Source organism: Pinus tabuliformis, chromosome 8 (assembly GCF_031772625.1).
Source record: "Pinus tabuliformis cultivar Carrire ecotype Pingquan chromosome 8, CPIR1, whole genome shotgun sequence".
Lineage (NCBI taxonomy): Eukaryota > Viridiplantae > Streptophyta > Pinopsida > Pinales > Pinaceae > Pinus > Pinus tabuliformis.
This window is the reverse complement of record NC_142294.1, coordinates 805,104,760-805,131,269: the sequence shown is the minus strand read 5'-3', so window position 1 is coordinate 805,131,269 and position 26,510 is coordinate 805,104,760. Positions and strand designations below refer to the sequence as shown.

Genomic DNA, 26,510 nt, shown 5'->3' with positions numbered 1-26,510 from the left:
ATAGCGACAAAAGAATTCATGGAAACAATCTAAAATCTACATGGAATCCTGAAGATTATTGTATGTAATAGAGATCTAATTTTCACCAGAAATTTTTGGACTAAGTTGTTTTCTCGTTTGGGTACTAAATTGGCTCATAACTCATCTTACCATCCTTAATCAAACAAGAAAACTAATATCGTTCAATAAATATTTTGAAGGATATCATCATTTCTTTGTGTATGATAAAAATACAAAATTCTTAAAGTGGTTTCCCTTGGAATAATGGCGATACAACACATCCTTTGATACATTGTAAAAAATGTACCTATTTATGGAACTTTGTGGATATCATTTTCAACCTATCACATCACCCTTGAAAGGGGCTACAAGTTTTCAAGCAATGGAGAACCACATAGAGCACCAACAATAACATGTTACCAACTTAACAAAAATTGTAACCTCAAAACAAAAATCTAGCCCAAGAAACCCCTTTGGGGGGAAATAAGTTATTTACATGAGTATGAGTCTTCAAGGGTGAGGAGCAAGATGCTATATGCGAGCTCCAAGGAGAAGTTTAGGAGGGAGTTGGATGGTGTGTACCATGAAGTGCAGGCAACAGATCCCACTAAGTTCGCCATCGATGTTATAAGAGCACGTGCAAGATGATATCTAATACTGGTTTTATGGCATATTGATAAGGAAACATGTGTATGAGATTATTCATGGCAGTTGCATCAGCTGCTTCCTCTTTTCTTTGACTAGTTGTGATGGGCCGTTAAGTGGCCACCGTGTATTTTATACAAAACCTTCTAGTTTAAGTTAATAAATTTATTTATTTTTATTTATCTTTCTGTGGAATAGCAGTATCAAATAAAAAATAAGTGTAGTTTTTGTTATTTAAGTGGGTGTTATGTTTTTTAAAAAAATTGTAAATTGAATACGAAATAGAAAAACTAATATGCAAATATTTGCTTAAATTATGGTGGTTTGTAACTCATGGGAAATAAGTTATTTACATGAGTATGAGCTACTTTCAAGGATTTTAATTATGAAGCTTAACAATTAAAAATAATTGCACAAATATTTAAAAATCATACATAAATATTTCAACAACATCCATAAATTATGAAAAAAAAATGTGAGACAGTAGAAAGGCTATAATAAGACCTTCAAAGTTATGGCCCAATCAAATGTTTAAAAAATAATTATTGTCGAAGTTAAACATTATATCTTGGATCAGTTAATGCTAAACTAATGGTGGTCAATAGGAAAATCCATTGCTAGCCATGGCAGGAACTAATAATATAACACTAGTTAGTATTGTATATTTGTTGTTATTTTTGGCATATATTGACTAGTCAAAATGCCAAAATTACAAGATTTTTTTGTAAAGGTCTTATATTAATTGTTATTCTTATATATTAGAAACTTTTAAACACAATTACATAAAGATATAGGTTTAAATCGCATATTGCTTTAAAGCCTTCCCATAACCAAAAATATGGAAGATTAGGAACTTCATCCATATAGGTTAAGATAAATGTCATTATTTTCTTAAATAAAAAAAAAATGACTTTACTGTGATAAAAAAGTAGAAGGTCCACAATCAAAATTTTATATGCACCCATAGTACTTTGACTTGTTGCTAAGTAGATAAAAAATAGGAGAATATCTTAATAAATGATCTCACTCTACTTTAACATGTTCCTTTAAAGCAGAGTAGCTAATGGGTCAACCAAATAACTGCATAAGAGATATGGGGAGAGGCCTCTAACCCAATGTATTTGGATATTGTCTCTTATTACTAGCCTTAAATGGGCTTTTTTTTAGCTCACCTTTTAATCAATTGATAGTAAATAAAATATATTATTATGAAACTTATATAAAAGTAATTTTTTTTAAGGAAAAATTGCAATTTTATTTAAAGAACAAAATTACATTTTTGCAGATTCTAAAAAACATTTGATCACACCAACCAATGATTGGTGCCGAAGAAAACAAAACTAAAAAATAAAAAGACAAAAATAATTACATTTGGGAGCTAAGTGTGAAGGCACTTAGTTTCTCTTTTCTTCCCTCTTTTTTCTCTAGTTTTTACCAACCACCATGGTTGGGAGTGGCAGTTATAATAGCCATTTGATTCTTTTCCATGTTCATGGGAACTTCTTTATCTGAATCCGAAACTTTTTATGCTTGGACTCTTTTAATGCTTCCCACCTCCTTTTTAGGGGAATCTTCTAATTCTATTACATTTGAATTGTAGTTTTTGTTTCTTTATTAATGTTTGAGCTTTAATAATATTTCTTGTACTCCTCAACTCCTTATACTAATATTTCTTGTGGATTTTGATTAGAAATACTTGTAGAATTCTCTATATTTTCTTCCTCCTCCATTTTAGAGAGATGTTAATCTGAGATGTGCCATCCCTTTGGCCTTTGGACCTCTTTCTTTTTTATCTTTGGCTCTTTCTTTTCTTGAGGAAACATTTTTGAAAATGTTCTATTTGAAGACAAATACAACATTTAAATGATGTTTTTTCAAAATATAAAGGTTTGGTCTACTCAATGTTGTTATGAAGTAGAAGTATGTGATAGGGTAAACCTTAGTAATAATCTTGGAAAAAGTGAAAATTCCTTTTATGGCTTTATCCAAATCCAACTTTATGAACTTCCCCAAAGTATTTCCAATTCTTTCTAATACTTTCTAATGCCAAAAATGGAGAGGGATATAATGTAATCTAACTCAAACTGACATTTTGGATACCACCATGGTATTGGCATCAAAACCTAGGAACCATGCGGCCACAAAGAGGTCTACACTACCCAAAACCATGTCTAAACCAATTTAAAGGCGTAATCCATATTCTTCAATGTATCAACTTTTACAACAAAAAAACCTTGGAAGAGTCAATTTCCCATCAAGGTTAATCATAACAAATTGAAAATATGCCTTCTTTTCTAGATCTAATTGATAGCTATAATTCTCCTTCAAAGTTTAAGATATATGCCTGCTCTTCAAAGATTGAAAGAGGGACCAAGAAAATCCCCTAAACATGTAGAAAAAGCCAATTTTCCTACCAGTTCCAAGAGAAAATATTTCAAATCCTTGACATAGATAATTTGTGTGGGGATTTTCCTCCATAACTTTGCAAAGGAAAAACTCCACATTAATCTCTTGCAATTTCACAATGAGGTAAAGAGGTAGAAAAATATTGAAATCTCTATATGTAGATTCGACCAGAAAATCCCCATATGGAAATGATTGGGATCATTCATAACTGGACAAAACCAATCCAAAGTCTTTTGCACCCACACTGGCCATGATTGGGGCAAAAGAGCATTGTCAAACCCTAAGATAGAATGTTGAATAACATATGAAAAATCTCGGCTCTAGAACTTTGAACTATATACCCTCAACATAGGTCATAAATAGTCTCAACCAATGCATAGATCACAATGTAGGAAGTACCCTATATGAGCACCAAGAGAAGACTAAAACTCAACGATGGCGGCCTAACAAATCTTGCAAATAGAGAAAGAAACCCCAACACTCCTCATTTTCGATCTTTGAAAAATAAGTCACTCCACCTTATATAAAAGTTATTGATTTACAACTCTACAAATTTAACTAGCAAAAATAATTAAACTAATTTAAAATAACATTTTTATTAGTTAAAAATATTATCAACTTTAAATAACATAGTGGAAAAATATTTTAGTGAGCTTATTTAAGTAGTAAAGTATTTTCAATTTCATGCAAGAGGTTCGGGTATCGTCATGTGTGTATCAAGGAGGAAGACATCCATAAAATCACATTTTGGAGAAGTTATTGCCATTATAAATTTTTGGTTGTACATTTTGGACTTACTGTGTGATGAACAATGTATTGAGCCCATTTTTAAACAAATATGTATTGGTATTTGCTGATGAAATTTTGGTGTATTCAAAGAACAATGAGGATTATGAGAAACACTTGGTAGTCATGCTACAATTGATGAGAGAGTATAATCTCTATGCAAAATAGACAAATGTCAATTATTTTAGTCTTTGTAATAGGCTTGGTCAAAAATCCATGTAATAAAGTTAATAAAGGAAAAATAATAACCAATGTCATGGGACACATATTCAAAGCCGAATGTTGGAAAAAAACATAGTGATGGGGATCACTTGTGATTAATTAATGGCCATGGAAATTGGCAAAGGCAATGGAAAAAGGCTTTGGAAAGGAATGAGACATTTAATGGCATTTTTATTTATGAAAATAATGGAAATTGGGAGAAAAGGAAGGTGAAAGGTCACAGGTTGCATGTGAGGAGGAAAATAATGGAAAATGAAGAAAATAGAGGCCTCATTAATAAAAGGGATTCTGAGGATGAATTCAAGGCTTTTCCCAGTTCAAAAGTTTGTCAGTTTTAGCTTAGAGCACTCTTGGAGGAGTGTGGCATACTTGGAGTTTTGGAGCAAGAAGGAAAATGAAAATCAAGAAAGTGCAAGAGGACATTAGGATCAACAACTACAGTGGGTTTTTCTTGCATGTGCCGAGTTGCATGTATGATTTATTTGCTAGTTTTGGCATGAATGGCACATTATTATAACATCATTCAACACTCTTGTAGTTCTGATGCTTTGGTATGGCCTTGGGCAACCCTTTCCCATACAAACTAGACCATTTATTTAAAAAAAATTGAATTCCATACGCTACTTTTCCCTTTAAAAAGTGCATACACACGTGGGTACCATAATACAAAACTTGTGTATATTATTTAAAATATGAAAAAATAAAATACTATCCTATTTTTCGGGCAAGGTTTACAGGTTTCACCAAAATCCCACCTACAAGAGCCCATGGCCTAACTAAATCAACTGTTTTTTGATGGTATTTATACACCTCGTGGAAAGGCCTAATCATAGAAGGAGATAGGATATTGACATTATAGTCTTTTTGGTCCCCAGATCAAGTTTGATTTTCCCTGTGTCTCCTAAACTTCAAGTCATAGGAAACCATTGTTTCCTTGCATAGATGCTCATCCTTCATTTTATGGCATCCTTTTGCACATGCTTGAGATGTGTTATTTGAGACTTGGGCTAGACAAATCTAGAGGAAGGTTTCATTGGTTCTGTGATTGGATCAGGTTGTATCTATTCACTACTCTTTTCTCGAGTCTCCTCACTTAGGAAGAAGTAGAGGGTTTGGACCCTACGGGATCAACATCAAATGTAGGACCTACGAGTACTCCTATCAAACCCCAATTTGGTAGTTTGTATAGTTTTCTTGCTTGAACATATGCTTCTTGTTGATTCTTTGCCTTCGATCTATTAAGATTTTCAACCCTTACCTTAGGGAAGTTTTTCCCACCAACAGAATTGGAAACTCCATATGGGAATATAGTCAAGTATTTCCTAGAAGGGTTGTTTTTCCCTTAGTTTGGGCTTTTATTTCTTGTTTCTTGATTTTTCCAGTATTGTTGACTCATTTGTAGTCTGACCAATCGGTATGATCTTCTAGATTAGGTCTATCTGTTTATTTTTCCCTATTTTTCTATATATATGCTCTTTTTGTTGTACACAGAAGCGTACATACTCGGTTTCTGCCAAAGGAACCAGCATATATGAAAGTTTCTTTGGAAATAGTCGCATGTTTATATGGGTTTGTTATTACACAGTCGTGTATATTTGAAAATATTTGAATTTTTCATGTTTTTCCTGTATAAATTCCCACTGTATATCAACAGATTATGCAATATACTAAAACACAATAGAAGATCTACTTCTACAACACTTTGCAGAAGCTTAATCAATTTAATCATGATTAATGAGAACACATATAACTGAGAATGAGAAGCAATCACACATAACATAGAAGAAATAACCCGAGGAAAGCCTCAGCCTAAAACCCCAATCTCTGTATTATCATACAAGTGGAAATATAGTCCAGATTACAAAAAGAATCAACTCACAAGCTATCATGTTCTCTCTGCAATCCCTCTGCTGCTCATAGACAGTCAAAGACCTCTCTCAAACCTTCTCCTCTGCCCTCTAAGTCTCCTATTTCTTTGTGCAATTTTCCTTGGGGTCTAGTGTAGCCACTTGTGTGAATTGGCCTCTTCACACACTCACTAACCTCTGATCTAACTGCGTGATCCTGAAGGAGATAAATCCTTCTCCATGGATGAGTTTTCTTTATAGGAAAAATCCATCCAACTGATAGCACATTATTCCTCCTCTGATCTCAACTGGGTCTCTGTCTGAACTGACATGCATGAGTTATTCATGAGAGAATATTCATTATCTAAAGTGCAACAGTTATATGAAAGCATGCATTAACTAATTGAACTCACATTAATTTAAACAAACTATTTAAATCAATCTAACTAGACTTGACTCAGTTAACTGAGCCAACTAATTACAACTCAAATTAGAACTCATCCTTATCTCTTTAACTGATGGATAAATCCCTCAATCAATGGAGAAATTGTTGCATGTCCTCACATAGAATTCATGTTTAATTTTTCACAACTAATTAACTCATGGTGAATTAATTAATTTATTTTCAAATAACTGTTAAGTTCAAATTCAAATTTCACTTCACTATTTTAGTTTAGGGACTGACTAAAATAGGAATCTATCCTGAACTGCTAAAAATAGAATGTTATTTTTAGCACTTCCATTTTTCATTCCCTGTTGCTCAATCTAGCACTGGTACCCAAACTACTATTTATAGCAGTGCTATTTTTAGCACTTCTATTTTTAGCATTTCTTGTTGTCATTTTCAACACTCCCTCTCAACAAGAAAGGCATTCAACTCAAACCCTATCATGTACCTTTGGAATGTTCCTCATGCAACACTTCTACCAAGTGTGGTTTCTCCAGCAACTCTAGAAACAAAAAAACTCCCCACTGGCCTCTCTGTTGGGCTAGAAACATACTCTAATGTTGAAGTTCTACCTGCTACTAAGAAGTGCTCCCTCTCTGACCTTTGAGCTGCTACAACACTCCATGCATATCGCATCATTGTACGCCTCTCTATGCCATCCTGCATTGGTGCAACACTCCTCTGCCTCTCACATTGTTGCAGCCTGCTAGCTCTGCACTATCTTGGGATAACTGCACTATAGCTCTCTCTGCCGTTCCATCCGCATCTGTCTCTACCCACTCAACCAGTCCTGCTACTCCTCATCGGGGCTCCTGTAGCAAAGTTGAATCAAAGAGGTTAGGTACCTCAAGGATCCTGCCCCTATTCCAGCCTTCTTGGGACTATCACTCCACATTGTCCCACCTTTGACCTGGAGGTATGGATGCATGTGATCCCTCTACCCAATTGGCTTGTAATTTCCCCCTACTGGAGGTCTCTACATGAGTAGATGTCTCTACTTGATCTCCTCTCAACTTCTCTAGTTGGGGCTACTCCACAACCTCCTGAAGTTGCTTCACCAATCGTGGCTCCTCCACAATCATCTGAGACTTCTTCTAGTGCTGCATGTTGAGAGGTAATGTACTCTCCCTCTCAACCACCAAGTCTCCATCAGTTTCCTTACTCCTCAAGGCTTTGCATGCATCTTGAACCTCAAGAGCATACAAGTTCTTGACCTATGAACCGATTTGCTTCACCTATCTAGTGATGATGTGTCTAAGGAAAAAATTTCCCTTACTGAAGGCTACATCATAGCCTATTTCTTCCAGCATCTCGATCAACACCAAATTTCTCTTCAGTCCTGGTACATACTTGACATCGGTCAAGGTAATGCAAGCTCCATGCTTCCTCTGAAAAAGAACTGTGCTTACACCTGAGACACTATACTTTTAATCATTACCCATCACTATGAGTATTTGGAGATCTTTCTCCTCTAAAGTACTAAACAAAATCTTGTCACTGGTCATGTGGAAAGAAGTTCCACTCTCAAGAAACCAACCACTTCCCACCATGGATGAAACCATGGATGCGAACAATGTGAAATCCAACTTGAACTGTGAGGCCAATGCCTCACCATCTGATCCTTCCATGGATCCATTCTTGGATTTCCTCAGTGGAAAATTTGTAGCAAAATGGCCCACCTCATGACAACGAAAGCATCAAACTTTTGATTTGTCAAACTTCTTCCCACCTTGGGAAGAACTAGATTAGGAAAGAGAATCCTTCTCCTTCACCTTCTTCGCCTTACTCGCTAAGGCGTAGTTTTCTTCATCCTCCATGGATGCAGAACCATCTCTGGTGCTTCTTCTTATCTCCTTCTGCATCAGATCCGACCAAAGTCATTCCCAATCTGGTAGTTTCTCTCTTCCATTAACCGAGTCTTGGCATCTATGCTAGCTCTTCCATTACCCAATTATGAAGGAAAGCAATATGAGAAGGTATGCAATATCCTTCAACATAGAATGGAAGAAATATGAGAAGGTATCCAATATCATTCAACAACTACAATAAGACCTAAATGCAATGGAAATTTTTTTGTGGAATAATGATTTGTTTTCGTATCAAGGTTATTTATACTTATGTAAGAACTCTCAACTCCAACAAAAAAGTCATTTTCAAATTGTACCCTACTCCTCTAGGAGGACATTTATGGTTCTTGAAAACATACAATAACATCAAGAAATCTTTTTTCTAGGAAGGACTTAAAGCATATGTTCAATATTTTGTGGTTTAATGTGTGGTATTCCAATAAAATATGGGAGAGACAGTTAATGGCCAAAGCTCCTACAACCATTAACCATACCAAGCCAGCGTCGAGAAGAAGCTTCAATGGATTTTATTATAGGTTACCCAATTATGAAGGAAATAGCATCATTATTGTAGTGGTAAATCAGTTGAAAAAGTGTTCCCTTTTTGGATTTACTTCTCATCCTTTTAAAGTAACTATAGTGACAAATGAATTCATGGAAACAATCCAAAAGATACATGGAATCCTGAAGATTATTGTATGTAATAAAGATCTAATTTTCACTAGAATTTTTTGGACTAACTTGTTTTCTTGTTTGGGCACTAAATTGGCTCATAGCTCATCTTACCATCCTTAATCAAATGAGAAAACTAATATCATTCAATAAACATTTTGAACGATGTCATCATTTCTTTGTGTATGATAAAAATACAAAATGCTTCAAGTGGTTTCCCTTGGCATAATGGTGATACAACACACCATTTGATACATCGGAAAAAATGTACCTATTTATGGAACTTTATGGATATCATTTTCAACCTATCACATCACCCTTGAAAGGGACTACACAATTTCAAGCAATGGACCATATAAAACACTAACAATAACAATGTTACCAACTTAATGAAAATTGTAACCTCAAACAAAACTCTAGCCCAAGAAACCCCTTTTGTGCAAAAAAACGTGAAAATACACCTCATAATAAAAAAGTGGTGATGTTGCATCACCATTTTTTTAGAGTTAAAATTCCAACATTTTTCAACCATGACATTAAAAACCAAAACGCGATCATGGAAAACCTTAAAATTCCAACAATTTTCAACCATGGTGTTAAAGATAAAATAGCATGACTGTGAAGAACCTTAAAATTTTGATATTTTTAAAGCATGGAATACAAACCAAATATCATGAGTACAAAAAAAACTTAAGATTTCAACATCTTCAACCATGGCATTATAAACCAAATATCACGACTAAAAAACCTTAAGATTCTACATTTAATAAAATAATAGTTCTACTATGAGAATTTTTTTTTTTAGCCCCAAGGGTTGGACCAATTGGTCGAGTCCTTGTCATTAAAGCGCCTTTTCTATTGAGAGGTCAGAGGTTCAATTCTCTCGATACTCTTGGGGTCATACTTCATGGTTGATCCAACAGGAAGTGATCCCTTTGGGTGGTTCTACTTGGTACAAATATTCCGTGGATGTAGTTATCATTGATCTCTAGGGTATGTGAAACACATAGAAAACACGAGCAATTTTTAATTTTTTATAAGGTTAAAACTATAGCTCTTTTGACATATTAGCCTAAGACAACTTAACCCTTTTTCAATGGGACACTAAAATTACAATATTTTTAGCTATTGTTTATAAATCATCATTAGTGTAAACAAAATCAAGGATGACACCCTAAAAAAGGAAGAATATGCAACATAATTTTTTTTTTAAATAAAATTACCAAATTTTATTTTATTTATTTATTTTTAAAACAAATTAAATAATAATAAAAAATTGTCCTTTCCAAAAAAAAATAATTAAAAAATGATTAAAACAAAAAATCTAAGGCAATTTTAACAACAAATTTAAACAAAAAAGAATGTAGAGAATTTTAAAGATGATTAAAAAGAATGAAAACAATATTTTTTTTAATAGAAATGATAATAATACTACTAAAGTTTTATAATAAATATATATTCAATAAAAAAACATCATTTTTTTTAAACAATGAGAAAATCTATCATAATTCAGTTATCAATTAGTGGTGGGACAACCATCACTAACTGCTATCCATGAATGCAATCTGACTCATCACTATTATTCAAGGAAAACCATGCCACTTGGAACTACCTGTTGGTGGTTCGTAAGAGGGTCAACTTTTTTAAACAATGAGAAAACCTATCATAATTCAGTTATCAAATCAGTGGTGGGACAACCATCACTAACTTCTATCTACGAATGCAATCTCACTTATCACTATTAGTCAAGGAAAACCATGCCACTTGGAACTACCTGTTGGTAGTTTGTAAGAGGGTCGACTTTCACTCTTCCAAGATGTCTCTTGTTATTGGATCATTAACATGTTTCCTTATGTCGAAGATAGACTCTTAGCTAAGTGAAAACAATTTTAAGGCATACTCCAGGCCCATCATTTTTTTTAATAAAAGAAAAAATATTAAAAAAAATAAAAAACCAATAAATAAATTTAAAAAAAATAAAGAAAAACAAATATATTAATATTTAAAACAAACAAACAAACAAACAAATAAAACCTATTAATTAAAATGAAAAAAAAATGAAAAAAAAAAACATTAAAAAAAAAATTAAACAATTGAAAAAAGAAAAGTTAATTAAAAAAAAAACAAAAACTATACGTGTGATGTGTGCCATGTGGGGGAGGGTGATGTACGAATCTCCCTCGCCCACACAACACACACTTCACACACCTTTTTTGAATTTTTGAATTATATCTTTTTCTTTTTCCGTGGAAAAAAGTCGTAATTTTCATTAATAAGGAAAATTACATTTTGCAGATGCCCATGGCATGTACTGAACTTTGGGCTAGATAGCCTATCTTGTTTGAGAAAACAAAACTTGAGGTGTACTCCACACAGGGAGACACTACTTTGTTACTGGGAATTTCAAATATAGGTTATGTACTTACTTTACGCAGAGAGTATCAAAAAAATAACTGTCATGTATAAGTCTGCTTCATGATGCACACATATAAGATTTTGTAAAACAAAATTAACAAAAATACGTTTCAAACTCCTTTGGAGCTAGTTATTCTCATAAGTCTATAAAAGGTCGATGATAGTATTGATGGAAGGTTCCATCCTTTTGCTCCAGTATGCTCCATGTTCCTATAGACTTGTGCGTTGTTTTGAATTATATCTTATTTTTTAATGTTGTTGATTATTTTTTTTTTTTAATTTTTTAAATTAATTTTTAATTTATAATACATATTTTTAATTTATAATGTTATTTTATTTAATTTTTTTTATTATATATATATATATATATATATATATATATATATATATATATTCTAATTTTTTGTTTTTTAATATATATATACATATATAAGAGTTTAAAATTCTTTTAAAACACCTTTTTTTAACTTGTTTCCCCACTTTTCTTTTCTTAAATTAGCAATTTTCAATACTTTTGGAATTAAAAGTCATTTTTTTTTTAATTTCTCATTTCATATATATATATATTTCAATTTTAAATTATTTTAAAAAATAATAATAATTAAACAAAATTGAGTAAGACCACTTTTACATTCATAGTGATTCTTTTCTTTCGAGGGTACAAATGATCAAAGATGTAATGTCAATTAATTAGTATTTTAACTCTAAAAATAAAATAAAATTTAGACAACTTTGAAAAACACTTTAAAACAAGCATTTTACAAAAGAAGGAAAAGAATATAGTGTTAAGTTTTAGGACTTTTCATAGTCATGATATCTAGTCTTTAATGTAATGGTTGAGAAATGTTTGAATTTTAACCTTCAAAAAAAGAGTGAGTGATATTGAATGATCAATCTTGCATTTCAATGTGTTTTTTTCATGTCTTTTATAATCATGATATTTATTCCTTAATGACATGATTGAAAAAAGTTTGAATTTAATCCTGAAAAAAAGGAGAGGTGATGCCAACATCACCACTTTTGCATTTCAACATGTTTGTTCATGCCTTTCGTAGTGTATGAACTTTAACACTGAAAAAAAGGGATGTTGCATCACCAATTTTGCATTTTAGTGTAGTTTTCCATGTCTTTCATAATCATGATATTTGGTTTTTAATGCCATGGCTAAAAAATGCTAGAATTTTAACCCTGAAATTGAAAAAAGGGTGATGCTTGCATCAACACTTTTCAAAATCAAATTGAGAATCATGATTGATGCAATCTAAAAAAAAAGAGAACTCGGTAAAGTTCTCATTAAGTTAGGAGCATTGTTCAATATGTTATCAAACTATTGAAGGACAACTTGGCTATAACAAAAAATAGGATGAAACAACAAACATATCAACATTGCAATGAAAGGGAATTTGAAGTGGGGGATTGGATGTTTATGATAGTGTAACTATACAAAGAGATTTCCCTCAAGCAACAGAAGGAGGACAATAAATTTTCACTAAGGTATTATTCCCCTTATAAGGTGTTGCAGAGGATGTGGGGGCTTCACTCAATGAACCTTTAACATATCATGTGCATTCGTGGCATACTAAGTAATACCCTTAATTTGACTACTCATTGGAAAATACCTCTAAATAACATAATTTAACCCCTACCAATACGAACCCAATACACCTTCTCAATTTAAATACCCCTACTTCACTAGATATTGTAGGTATCCATTTTTTCATTAACATTTTTTACACCCCTTTACATTTTTTCATTAACTTTGAGCTCCATTTTTTATACCTGCCAAATATAAAAACCTTTACCCCGTATTATATGCTCAATATATTATGTCATTTTTTCCTCAATATATATCCCCCTATATGAATACACATGGTATGGTATTGCTCCCCCAATGAAGCCCCTGTGGCAGAGGATTGGAAGGATGACTTACAATCCTAGTCCAAACTATTTTTGCAGAGATTAAAGAAGAAGAAAAAATAATACTAGAACTGAAAACAGTATTTGCAACCAGGATTGGGAAGCTAAAAAATTGAGCAATTTTTATGTATCTCATCAATTGGAAGTTCCACCAGTGGAAGAGGCGACATGAGAAGATGAGTTATCTATGTAGAAACATACATAATTGGTCAAGTGTTGAGGAGAACACTTGTTTGAAGGGGGAGGGGTATGTTAAGCCCTATACAAGCCCCTTGTTTAATCCTAAATCCATGTATTATGCCTATATATTGAATTATGACATTTTTTTTTATATATTATTTTGTAGGCTGAAACCTTTCATTATAAGTGTATGCTTTGTCTTTTATATATACCAAGGAGACTTAGTCTTATGATATATTATCTTGTCATATACATTGTATTCATTGTAAAATGATGTCTACACCTCAAAGTGGTTTGTAGTTTTTGGCATCTCATCATTTTTTAGGTGCAACACCATTTTTTGCTAATAGGAACTTTAGCAACGCCATAGTATTGGAGAGATATTGTCACATAACATTACATTAAAACATAAAAATAAAAATACATTAAAAAATAATAAAAAAAGGAGGTTTTAGAGAAAACAAAATACAAGTTGGTTTTCCTTCATTTCCATCCTCCAAGGAGGGTTTTCTCATCCACTCTTCTTGTTTATTTGTAAGCATTCCCCATCCTTCCTCTCGGAAACATTGAGGATACACTCCAACTGAAATGAAGTCATTTTAGCATGTCTGAACTTTTGCGTTTGGAGATATTACGGTTGATCACCTACAATGATTTCCTCATATCTCTTTATGAGTCAAAATAATTGGCAATCCGCAGATCATATTTGGCCTAACAACTAATAACATTAACATGACTAGGGTTTTGTTAACCTAGGATTTTTTGGATGTGATTGGAATGGTTATAGAGCGGGTATAAATACACAATGGGTTGTAGAAGGATTGAAATAAATCAAATCAAGAATATTATATATTAGTGAATGGCTTTCTACAAACATAAAAACATATTAAGGAATTTAGACTTCTGTGATCCATAACATTGTTTAGATAATCTTCGGCAAAATCACATAACCAATCTTTTGTCGACGCGTTTCGAACCAACCAGTGTGGTTCATCGTCAGGACAAGTTGAAGAACCAATCTGGCTAAGCTTGATTAAATAGAGGTGCAGAGACTCCAACGGCTAATTTTGACCAATGACCCTAGTCAAATTAGTTAATATTTAATTTTAATAACGGAGTTAATTTAAAAATAAATAAATCTAATATTAAATATTAAGAGAATTCCTAGGTAATACCATATCTTAATAATCTAGTTATATTGGTCATTTCACATTTATTTATATTTGATATTATTCCAATATATTTTTCTAAAAAAGGTAATAAACACTATTAGGTAATTGGTAATAATGGTAAGATAGATCTTTAGAATATATTATTTTTATCTATTATTTAAATATAATGGTCTGTTCAAATTTAAATTTAGTAAGTTATATATGTTTATTAAATAATCTACTTAATAATTTATAATTCCAACCAAATCATAATTATTCCTAGAATTTAGCTCCTTAAGGTAAATATCAGATTATAGGGTTGTTAAAGTCCATAATCAAAGTGTAACTAATAATAATGGTATATCGTAAATATCTATTAAACAAATGGTCAAATACTCAGTATTAATTGTCTATGCTTTGCAAGGTTGAGGTGGAGATCATCATCTTTTCAAAATGTAGAAAATTGTGTTAATTTTCTAATAACAAGTGTGGATATTGCTTACTCAAATTGCTTCCATTCCTTGTCATTATTCTCCTTTTGAATGTGCATAACAAATTATGGTCAATGTTATTAAAATAAATTTTTCTATGCCTAATGCAAGATAACTCAAAATATCTTATGAAGTATCAACATATAAAATATTCCATTATGTAATATGCTAAACATAACTTGCAACTTTAGCTCGTAGGCTCTAACCTCATTTATTGGATTTTGATATATCCACGGCCAAAATATTTGCACCCACTATTTGAAACTACCATATATGTAGAAATGCACCACTCCACTATTCAGTCTACAAAATTTTTTTGTATGAGCAAAAACACAACCAATATGCAAGAATATAGAATCAAATTTTACCATACATAACATACAAACATATAGGTATATATTATAATTCTATAAATGTTTTTAAATCAACTTAGATCTATTTAATCATAGATTTATTTAGCATTGAAAGGGACAAATCTCTTAGGGTGCAAACCTTCATTTAAATTTTGCAATCTAAAGAGAAGTTTGCAGCTGGAAAGATTTGATGTCTAGATACTTGATAGAGTTAAGATTAAAGATATAACAACTATATATAAATGCCATCTATAACATAAAACTAATAGCCTAAAATGAAACTAAAATGAAAATCCCCTATATATAAAAGTGGAAAAACATATTAAAATAAAAGAAAATCACAACAACATTAAAAAGAAATAATAAATATATGTTTACTTTGTTATTTTAAATATCAATAAAAAATTCAAATAAACTATTTTATATTGGTATTGAATTTAAACTGGTGTGATCCATATCAAGTTTTTGAGACATGTTTTGAGCAATTAGTTCCAAATGAATCTCAAAAAATATTTTGTATTGTATTTTAATAAAATAAACTATTAATACAATTTTCTACTTAATTTCTATTTTAACAAATCAATGTTAAATTAAACCATACAAAATCATGTTAAAAAGCTTATTGAATAGTATATACAGTTTTTTTTTTCAATAAAAAAACCATTATTAATAAGATAGAATCAAAATTACAGAGCAATTAGTTCTAAATGAATCTCAAAAAAATATTTTATATTGTATTTTAATAAAATAAACTATTAATACAATTTTCTACTTAATTTCTATTTTAGCAAATCAATGTTAAATTAAACCATACAAAATCATGTTAAAAAGCTTATTGGATAGTATATACCGTTTTTTTTTTTCAATAAAAAGAAACCATTATTAATAAGATAGAATCAAAATTACAGATTGAAGTTCCAATAACCAAAATATAACTTCTTACAGTGGAATAAACCTGAAGAAACCGTGAATGATACCTAGCCTTTGTATAAACCTGAAGAAACCGTGAATGATACATAGCCTCTGTATGAAAAAAAATGGATCATACATAAGGAAAAGGCTTTGGCATCTTTGAGTAAAAACCATTTTTATTCTTTATTTTTAAATAATTTCAAATAATAATTAAATCGAAAGAAAAATATTTTCAATTTTATTTTTCAAACAATTTAAAAGGGAAATGATGGCCGACTTGAAGATTGAATCCGGCTTTTCTAGCATTCAAATGACTCAAACAATTTAAAGCGTTTCAATATAAATTGAGTTAAAAGCATGTTCCCATTTATTATTCGAAAAATTCAATTCAACCTTGCTCTACGCACGCGGCATTCATTGATTTTCTTGAACGGATTTCGACAGGCAAGTTGCCCCTTTAATTTTAATAAATCTCTTGGAGTTGTCAGAGCCAGGGGTTGCATCCAGCGGTCTGAGATCTGCAAGAATTCTACACCTTTAATTATCCTTCCTTCCTGCGGATCTTGGAGTTTGATAGACGTTCTCGGTTACTTTAATTCACAGGAATCGGCGTTTTCTTTCCTCAAATGGTCAGTATTCTGCCTTTGCTTTAATTTTCCTTTAAAAGCTTAAAGGTCCACTGTTTTGGTGAAACGAATTCTGTTGAGGTCTTTCTTTGAAGGTTTTCTTTCTTAATACTTGCAGGCGAGTGCATGTTCTGGGATGGCTGTCAGTGACGAATGCAAGTCTACATTCTTTGATCTGAAGAGGAAGAAGATATATCGCTTCATAATATTCAAGATTGACGAAAATGAAAATCAGGTCACGGTAGATAAACTTGGTGGCCCTGGTGAGAATTATGATAGCTTCAGGGCTTTTCTTCCCGAGACAGAGTGTAGATACGCGGTCTATGACTTCGATTTTGTGACCGAAGACGACTGTCAAAAGAGCAAGATATTCTTCATTTCCTGGTAAGTATGCCAACGTTACTGTTGAGTTTTATTAATTTATTTCTTCATAATGATTTTTAATTATTAAGTCGTTGATTTAAGTGGAAGTTTTATTAATTTATTTCTTAGCAATGTATATTTTTTAATTATGAAATGGTTATATTTTATGGTAGTTTTCTTGCTAATATATTACATAGATTTTGACGTGAATAAACAAATTTACAGGTCTCCTGAGTCTTCAAGGGTGAGGAGCAAGATGGTGTATGCGAGCTCCAAGGACAAGTTTAGGAGGGAGTTGGATGGTGTGTACCGTGAAGTGCAGGCAACAGATCCCAATGAGTTGGCCATCGATGTTATAAGAGGGCGTGCAAGATGATGTCTAATTATTGTTACATCTTTATGCTTAACGTGCAAGATGATATCTAATCTAATTATTGTTACATGTTTATGCTTAACGTGGAGGAGGTTTCACTTATGATATTGGTTTTATGGCATATTCACAAGGAAACATGTGTATGAGATTATTCATAGCAGTTGCATCGGTTGCTTCCTATTTTCTTTGACTAGTTGTGATGGGCCGTTAAGTGGTAGTTTATACAAACTTTCTCGTTTAAGTTAATAAATTTTTTTATTTATCTTCTTGTTTTATTTTTGGAATAGTATTAGCAAATTAAAAAAAAAAAAAATGTAGTTTTTGTTATTTAAATGGATGTTATGTTTTAAAAAAAAATTGTAAATTGATATATGAAATAGAAAATTTAATTGTTTACTAAGGGATAAGTAATTGCTTAATTTTTTGTTGGGTAGTAAGCACTCATGAATTGACACATTTACACTTTTACTCCTAAGGTATTGAAGAAAACATAAATAATGGTAGGTAGTAACTCCTAGTTGGTGTATTTATTTCCATCATGTTATTATTCATTTTTTATGCAAATATTTACTTAAATTATGGTACCTTATAACTCATGGGAAATAAGTTATTTTCCCGACTATGAGATACTTTCAAGGATTTTAATTATGAAGCTTAACAATGAAAAATAATTGCATAAATATTTAAAAATCATCCATAAATATTGCAACTACATCCATAAATTATGAGAAATTATGATAAAAAAAATGCGAGACACCAGAAAGGCTACAATAAGAACTTCAAAGTTAGAGCCCAATCAAATGTTTAAAAAACAATTATTGTCAAAGTTAAACATTATAATTTGGATTAGTCAATGTTAAACTAATGGTAAAATAATTGTATAAATATTTGAAAATGATGCATAAATATTGCAACTACATCCATAAATTATGAGAAATTATGATTAAAAAAATGTGAGACACCAGAAAGGCTACAATAAGAACTTCAAAGTTAGAGCCCAATCAAATGTTTAAAAAATAATTATTGCCAAAGTTAAACATTATAATTAGGATTAGTCAATGTTAAACTAATGGTAAAATAATTGTATAAATATTTGAAAATGATGCATAAATATTGCAACTACATCCATAAATTATGAGAAATTATGACAAAAAAAATGTGAGACACCAGAAAGGCTACAATAAGACCTTCAAATTTATAGCCCAATCAAATGTTTAAAAAATAATTATTGTCAAAGTTAAACATTAGAATTTGGATTAGTCAATGCTAAACTAATGGTAGTAACTAGGAGAATCCATTGCTAGCCACAACAAGGAACTAATAATATAACACTAGTTAATTTTGTATATTAGTTGTTATCTTTGACATATACTAACTAGTCAAAATGCCAAAATTACAAGATTTCTTTGTAAAAGAGGTCTTATTAGTTGTTATTCTTATATCTTAGTTAGAAAATTTTAAACACAATTACATAAAGATATAGGTTCAATTCTTCAAATGACCTGGGTTGTTATTCTTAGGAATAAGGCTAATCTCAATTTCCAAGTATTTCCTTATCAATTCCAATTTCAAAAATGATTAGGTGGTGGTCAAATCCTCCATGAACATCGATTGACTATTTTACTATAAATTGACAAGAAACAATGCCTTCATTTACAAAAAAACATTTCCAATGTTTTTGCTATACTAAATTGATCCAATTTTATCTTTTGTCAAGTTGGAGAAAACTTAATTGGTTCTACATCACATAGAGGATTTGAGTGTGCAAGAAAACCCTAAATTTAAAATCTTCTCAATACACAATTTAGATCTCCACCACAATAATATTTTTACCTCATCAAATTCATAACAAGGATTTCTCCTCGAGTTCTTGAGAGAATAAAATAACACCTTAACTTGAAGAAAAAGAAAAGGATTTAGAAGTTAGATCATCCCATATAGCTAATAGAAATAAATTCATACTTCCCTACATTGTCTTAGGAGTGAAATTATCTTTGGCTTATGAGAATCTATAATTTTTTTGGAGGCATTTTTTTAGAGGACTTTCAAAAACCTCTGATACTCAACATCATATTGATCATGACGCCCCACTTATAGGGGTTGTGCTTTCTCTAAGAACCCTAAGTATGGATTTTTATTTTTTTATGGAAATTCCTTTTTATCCCTTTTAGTGGGCTTTAAAGGGTATCTAGACTTGCATTCCAAACCTTAATCTGACCTGACACTGTTGAAATAATATCAGGAAAATTCTTGGACTATGACTTGCAATCAAATAGTATCGTACCAAAAATAAAATCCTCATGTTGAGAATTGGGAGGTTTTGAATGAATCTCAAAAGGTGACTTCCCATGCAAGATCCACCCTCTAGAATTAGAACTCAAGCAATTCATCCTGAACCTAAGGAATTGCTTATTGCTTTAAAGCCCTCCAATAACCAAAAATATGGAAGACTAGGAACTTCATCCATATAGGTTAAGATAAATGTCATTATTTCCTTAAATCAAAGAAATGACTACTGTGACAAAAAAATAGAAGGTCCCCAATCAAAATTCTACATGCATCCCTAGTACTTTGAATTGTTGCTAAGGAGATAAAAAATAGGAAAATATCTTAATAAATGATCTCACTCTACTTTAACGTGTTCCTTTAAAGCATAGTAGCTAATGGGTCAACCAAATAATTGCTCAAAGAGATATGGGGATAGGCCTATAACCTAATGCATTTGGATATCGTCTCTTATTACTAGCCTTAAATGGGATTTTTTAGCTAACCTTTTAATTAATTGATAGTAAATAAAATATATTATTATGAAACTTCTTATATAAAAGCTATTTTTTTTGCAAGGAAAAATTGCAATTTTATTTAAAGAAAAAAAATTACATTTTTGCAAATTCAAAAAAACATTTGATCACACCAACCAATGATTGGTGCCCAAGAAAACAAAACTAAAAAAGAGAAACACAAAAAAAATACATTTGGGAGTTAAGTGTGAAGGCACTTAGTTTCTCTTTTCTTCCCTCCTTTCTCTCTAGTTTTTGCTTGTAGGTTTTATCCCTGTACAAAAATTACCTGCATATGAATTCTAAAACACAAAAAATAAACAATGTGAGAGCATGACACATAAAACACATATACACAGAGATTTTCCCCTAGATCCCAAAACCGAGACTACCAGCTTGATTTTTCATTATAATCCTTTCAATGTTACAATACATATCTATACATGCCGAAGCATCCAATACCATGTACCGAAAACCATCGTGCCCAAAACCATGTACGAAAATCATGCACAAAACCATAGGTAGGTTCGCCCCACCTAATATAGGGTCCAAATATTTTTTCCCTGGGGCGTTGCCTGAACCCCATAGAGGGGGGCTAACCGCCCCCTTCAAACTCCCGTACATGGGGGATTGCCACCCCCCACTGCGCAGTCAATGCAATGAAGGGGGGGCTCCTCCGCACCTCTAACCCCCCGGTAAACTAGGGCGGCTAGTCGTGGAAAGAATATAACACAACCTAACATTCCCCCACTTGTTGTTTTCTTTCCACAAGGGGCCACAGGAGAGCTTAGTCATTTATCTAGCCCAGAAACGACCATTGTTTCTCTACACCAAGAGAACTTCTCAGAGCTCACAGATTTTGTCAATGCATCTGCAGTATTCTTCAAAGAGTCCACCTTTACTAGAAACACCTTTTTGTCTTCTATCATATCCCTCACAAAGTGATACTAAACATCAATATGATTTGTGTTTAAATGATAAGAAGGGTTCTTTGCCAATAAAATTGCACTTTGGTTGTCACAGTCTATCCTTAGAGCTCCATGTACTAGCCCCATACTTGAACACAATCTCTGCAACCAAACTGCTTCCTTGCTTGCATGAGTGGCTACTGTGTATTCTGCCTCTATAGTTGATAGTGCCACTACAGATTGTTTCTTACTCATCCAACTGACTGCACCTCCAAATAGGTTAAACACATACCCACTTGTAGATCTTCTATGATCCAGATCTCCAGCCCAGCATGCATCAACAAAGCCACAAATATCCAAAACTTTGTCCAATCCTGGTCTTCCTTTGTAGCACAAACCATAATCACTAGTGCCACACAAATACCTGAAAACCCCCTTCACTGTTGTCCAATGCTCCTTCCCTAGTTTTGACATAAACCTACTTAATACTCCCACTACATGTTCAATGTCTAGTCTAGTACAGACAATCACATACATTAGGCTACCAACTGCACTTGCATATGGAACACGGGGCATGTCCTCTTCCTCTTCTTATGCCTTGAGACACTGTTCAATAGATAACTTTACACCTACAGGACTTTATACATAGCACACAGACTTACCCAGTGATGGAAACTTCACAGGTTCAAACACATCACTATGCAAAAGCTCTAATATCTATTTCACCCTCTTACTACCAGAGGGGAAACTCACCTGATTCTGCTTTCCATATACACAATTTTCATAGAAACCAAAATCTAGAGAGCTATTAGTCATACCTTCTACCATACCTTTACCATGAAGTATTTAAAGGCCCTTCTCTCTAATATGTTCAAGCCTTTGATGCCATAGCATGGTCTTTTCTCCAGAGACCACTAGATTTTCTGCTCCACTTTCAGAAACCACAAAATTGTTGCACCCATCAACAACAGTGCTAACTTGCATCTTGTACAGAGTTCCAATCCAAACTCCCAACATCAATACCAGTGCTTCCTGAACCATCTTACAGGTATCCTTCTTGAACACTGCTTTTACACTTGCATCATCCAACTTGCTTACAAAAATCAGATTTCTAGCCAATGCAGGAATATGCAGAACACCCAGAAGTGTTCTAATCCTTCCACCTTGCAAATTCAACTTAACTTTTCGCGACCAACGAGGTTCGAAGGCCTATTTATTGTTGAAACAATGGAAAACCCTAAACATCCAAAAACCTAACCTTAGAAGATGAAACGCCAAACTGTGGGCTCCGTTTGGGTAAATTGGTACATCAACTTCCTGGGGTCGTAACTTTGGCATACGATCTCCGTTTGATGTGCAAAATATCTTGTTAGAAAGATATATCAAAGAACTATTCCCAAAAAACGTCATTTAGGGCCTCAAAACGGCTCCGGAAGTTGAGGACTCGAAAAACTGCTAAAAATAGTAAACTGTGCTACAATTAAGAAAACTAAAAAGTTGAAAGAAACAATGGTGGAGGTCCAAGTGGACTTGGCAGGTGGCCACCAATATCCACTTGGATCTTTCCTCCCCCCTTAGGAAGAAATGGTCCCCATTGTGTTGAGTTCCTCCATGAGATGAGGAAGCTCTGCTGAACTTGGTCCCTGGTGAGCCACTTGCCCTAGTGAAGGAGTTGGTCTGCTTTGACAACTCGATATAGTTGGATATTTTTCTGGCGAGTGTGCTTGATCTATGTGTCCATGATCCGATTAGTTGCAGCTTGTTCCATGCAATCTGGATTTAACTCTGCGGGTGTGAGATGTTCTACAATGTTAGATGTGTCTAGTAATGGTGGAAAGTATGGCCGAAGGCAGTCCACATTGAACACTAGGTGCAGGCCAAGGAATGGGGGAATGTTGAGCTCAAATTCATTGTCTCCCACAACCATGGTAATGGTATAAGGACCATATCAGAGTGGTTTGAGTTTCCGATAGGCTCTGGTAAGGAGTTCCTTTTGCAAATGCAACTAGACTTTGTCACTCACCTGAAACTTGTGTGGCACCTGATGTTCATCATGTCGCTGCTTATACTTGGCATTTGATTTCTCCATAATTTCATGGACCTTCTCACGAATATGTTGGATGTGCTTAATGAAGTTTTTTTCCTTATCTGTTTCAGACTTGACATGAGCCAAATTTGCATGAGTAGCTACAAATGGCATGGCCACATCAATGGGACATAGTGGCTAGAATCCCAAGCCCACCTGAAAAGGACTATGGCTAGTCGAGTTGTGGAGAGCTCGATTGTAGCTATGTTGAACATAGGGGAGGCTCTCATCCCATGTGCATGGATGATTTGAGTTGTACATGCATAGAATGTGTACAATCATCCTATTGAAAACCTCTATCTAGCCATCAGTTTGAGGATGGAAGGCTGTGGACTTAGTGAGTTTGGTGTCCAACATCGAAGAGAGACTGGACCAAAATGTATTGAGGAACCTGCTGTCTCGATCTGAGATGATAGACTGTGGGATCCCAAAGTGTAACCCCACTCATTCAAAGAAGAGTTTAGCAATGCCTTCTGCTGTGATATTCTTCTTGCACGCCACCATAATGGCCATCTTTGAGAACCTATTGACGACCAAAAAAACACAATCGTTTCCATGCTTAGTATAAGGAAGGCCCAACATGTAATCCATGGAGATGGATTCCCAAGGTCGACTAGGGGTAGGTAGCAGGGTATAGAGGCCTTGCTTCTTGATGGTTGGTTTGGCAATGGCGTAGGTAGTGCATGATTTGATTTACTTCCTGACATCCTATCGAAGATTCGGACAATAGAAATACTTCTACAGTACTGCCATCGTTTTCTCGACCCCGAAATGCCCAACAGCTCGTCTATAGTATGCTTCCCAAATCATCTTGGCAGGCTCACTTGAAGGAACACAAAGGTGACCTAGGTGGCATAACAGGGAATCCTGGAGGTGAAAATATGGAACATGCTGACCCTCCAAGAGTTTCTAGTATGTGTGGCCAAATTCTAGGTCACTTTTGTAGAGAAGTGGCCAATGAGAAGCCTCGTGCCCATAAGAGTTGAGCACGGTGGTTAACGCCATGATCGGTGGTCGACTAAGGAAATCCGCAACATTATTAGTGCTACCCTTATTATACTTGATATTCAAATGGCACTGTTGCAGGTATGTGGACCACTTATGATGGCGATCATTCTGCGATTTCCCTTGGGTCTGTATGAATTGCAGGGGTCAGTGGTCTGTGTGGATGACCATTTCCTTCCCAAAAATGTAATGCTTCCATTTTCGGCAAGCCTGCACAATGGAATACATCTCTTTGTCATAAGTGGGATACTTCCAGGCTATGTCTAAAAGTGTCTCATTGTGCTATGCCACTGGATGCCCATGTTGAGTAAGGACTGCCCCAATAGCATAGTCAGAGGCATTTGTCTCAACCTCAAATGGTTGTTGCAAGTCTGCTAATGCGAGCACTGGTGCCGAGAAAAGGCGATCTTTCAACTATGTGAATGCCTTCTGTTGAGATTCAGACCAAAAGAATTTTTCTTTTTCTCCTCCTTTGGTGACTTGACTCAAGGGCCAAGTGATATGAGAAAATCCCAACACGAACTTGCGGTAGAAGTTGTCAAGACCTAAAAAGCTATGGAGCTCTGTCAAAGTCGTTGGAGATGGCCAATTCTGAATGACTTAGATTTTGGTTGGATCCAAATGCATCCCCTATTCATCAATAATGTATCCCATATACTGAACCTAGGTCATGCCAAAAGTGCATTTCTCCAAATTGGCACATGTGTTGCCGTAGTGTTTAGAGAACTTGTTGGATGTGGCGGAGGTGCTCTTCCTAACTCTGCCTGAAGATCAATATGTCATCCAAGTATACCACTACAAATGAGTTGGTGAATGGCCGCAAGATGTCATCCATTAGCCACATGAAGGTTGCAGGAGCATTTGTCAATCCAAAAGGCATAACCAACCATTCGAAAAGGCCCTCCTTGGTTTTGAAGGCAGTTTTCCACACATCGGAGGGTTCGATTAGTACCTTAAAGGGTGTGGCGCTTCTAGAGTGGCTTTTGGAAGTAAATGTGTCACCCCTAGGTAGCCGTTGAAGGATTTGGGAAAAGTTGTCCATCATCGCGTTCCTTTGTCACTCGAGGGCCTCTTCGAGCAAGATTTTGATAGGATCTCCTACCCCCTCGTCTTTCTCTTCATCCACCATGGGAGGCCGTCGGGATTTGCGAGGTTGGTCTTGCAAAGGTTCAACCAGTTCAAGCCCTAAATCCTTATATCCCGACCTTGTTGGGGACATGTAAAGAAAGACAGAGAAAGAGTAGACCCCTCTGATACCACTGATCCAGATTTAAACAGGAACACTACAAATTGCAGATATAACCATACATATAGAGATGCAATAGAAACAATACTTCATTTCATTACTGTAAAATACTGAAATATGCTTGCAAACATAAATGGAAATAAACTAGCTAGGGCGATGGTAGCTTATCTCTGAAAATAGATGTGGCCAATAGAAATACTTCTGCAGTACTACCACCATTTTCTTGACCCTGAAATGCCAAGCAACCCGATTGTAGTGTGCTTCCCAAACCATCTTGGCACACTCGCTTGAAGGAACACAAAGGTGACCCAGGTGGCATAACAGGGCATCCTGGAGGTGAAAATCTAGAACATGCTGACCCTCCAGGAACAATACTCGTTAGAAAGATCTATCTGAGAACTACAAATTTGGGAAAAGCAACATCGATCCATAAACCCATGTTGCTCCCATTTTTCCCCAAAAACGTTGTTTAGGGCCTCAAAATGGCTCCAAAAGTTTAGGACCTGAAAAACTGCTAAAAATAGAAAACTGTGCTACAATTAAGGAAACTGAAAAGCTAAAAGAAACAATGGTGGGGGTCCAAGTGGACTTACCAGGTGGCCACCAATATCCACCTAGATCATTCCTCCCCCTTAGGAAGCAATGGTCCCCATTGCGTTGAGTTCCTCCATGACATGAGGAAAATTTTGTTGAACTTGGTCCCTGGTGAGCCACTTGCCTTGGTGAAGGAGTTGGCCTGCTTTGACAACTCGATACAGTTGGATATTCTGCTGGTGAGTGTGCTTGATCTATGTGTCCATGATCCGATCAGTTGCAGCTTGTTCCATGCAA

At 34.0% G+C, this 26,510-nt stretch overlaps 1 protein-coding gene and 1 pseudogene across 1 annotated transcript; both read left to right on the top strand.

Annotated features, from left to right (window-relative positions):
- The window catches only part of LOC149238035 (actin-depolymerizing factor-like), a 65,166-nt pseudogene extending 64,518 nt beyond the window's left edge, over positions 1 to 648 (top strand).
- A 15,492-nt stretch (positions 649 to 16,140) lies between these two features.
- LOC149238034 (actin-depolymerizing factor 7-like) lies at positions 16,141 to 17,657 on the top strand. The gene is made up of 3 exons (XM_089366907.1): positions 16,141 to 16,167; positions 17,037 to 17,302; positions 17,507 to 17,657. The coding sequence occupies exons 2-3, from the start codon at positions 17,055 to 17,057 to the stop codon at positions 17,655 to 17,657; spliced, it is 399 nt and encodes a 132-aa protein (XP_089223033.1). The 5' UTR covers positions 16,141 to 16,167; positions 17,037 to 17,054.
- Positions 17,658 to 26,510: the final 8,853 nt, after the last annotated feature.

Coding starts and splice junctions, on each gene's coding strand:
- LOC149238034 (XM_089366907.1), top strand. CDS start 17,055: ATGGCTGTCAGTGACGAATGCAAGTCTACATTCTTTGATCTGAAGAGG. Junction 17,303..17,506: donor AAGATATTCTTCATTTCCTG/GTAAGTATGCCA, acceptor ACAAATTTACAG/GTCTCCTGAGTCTTCAAGGG.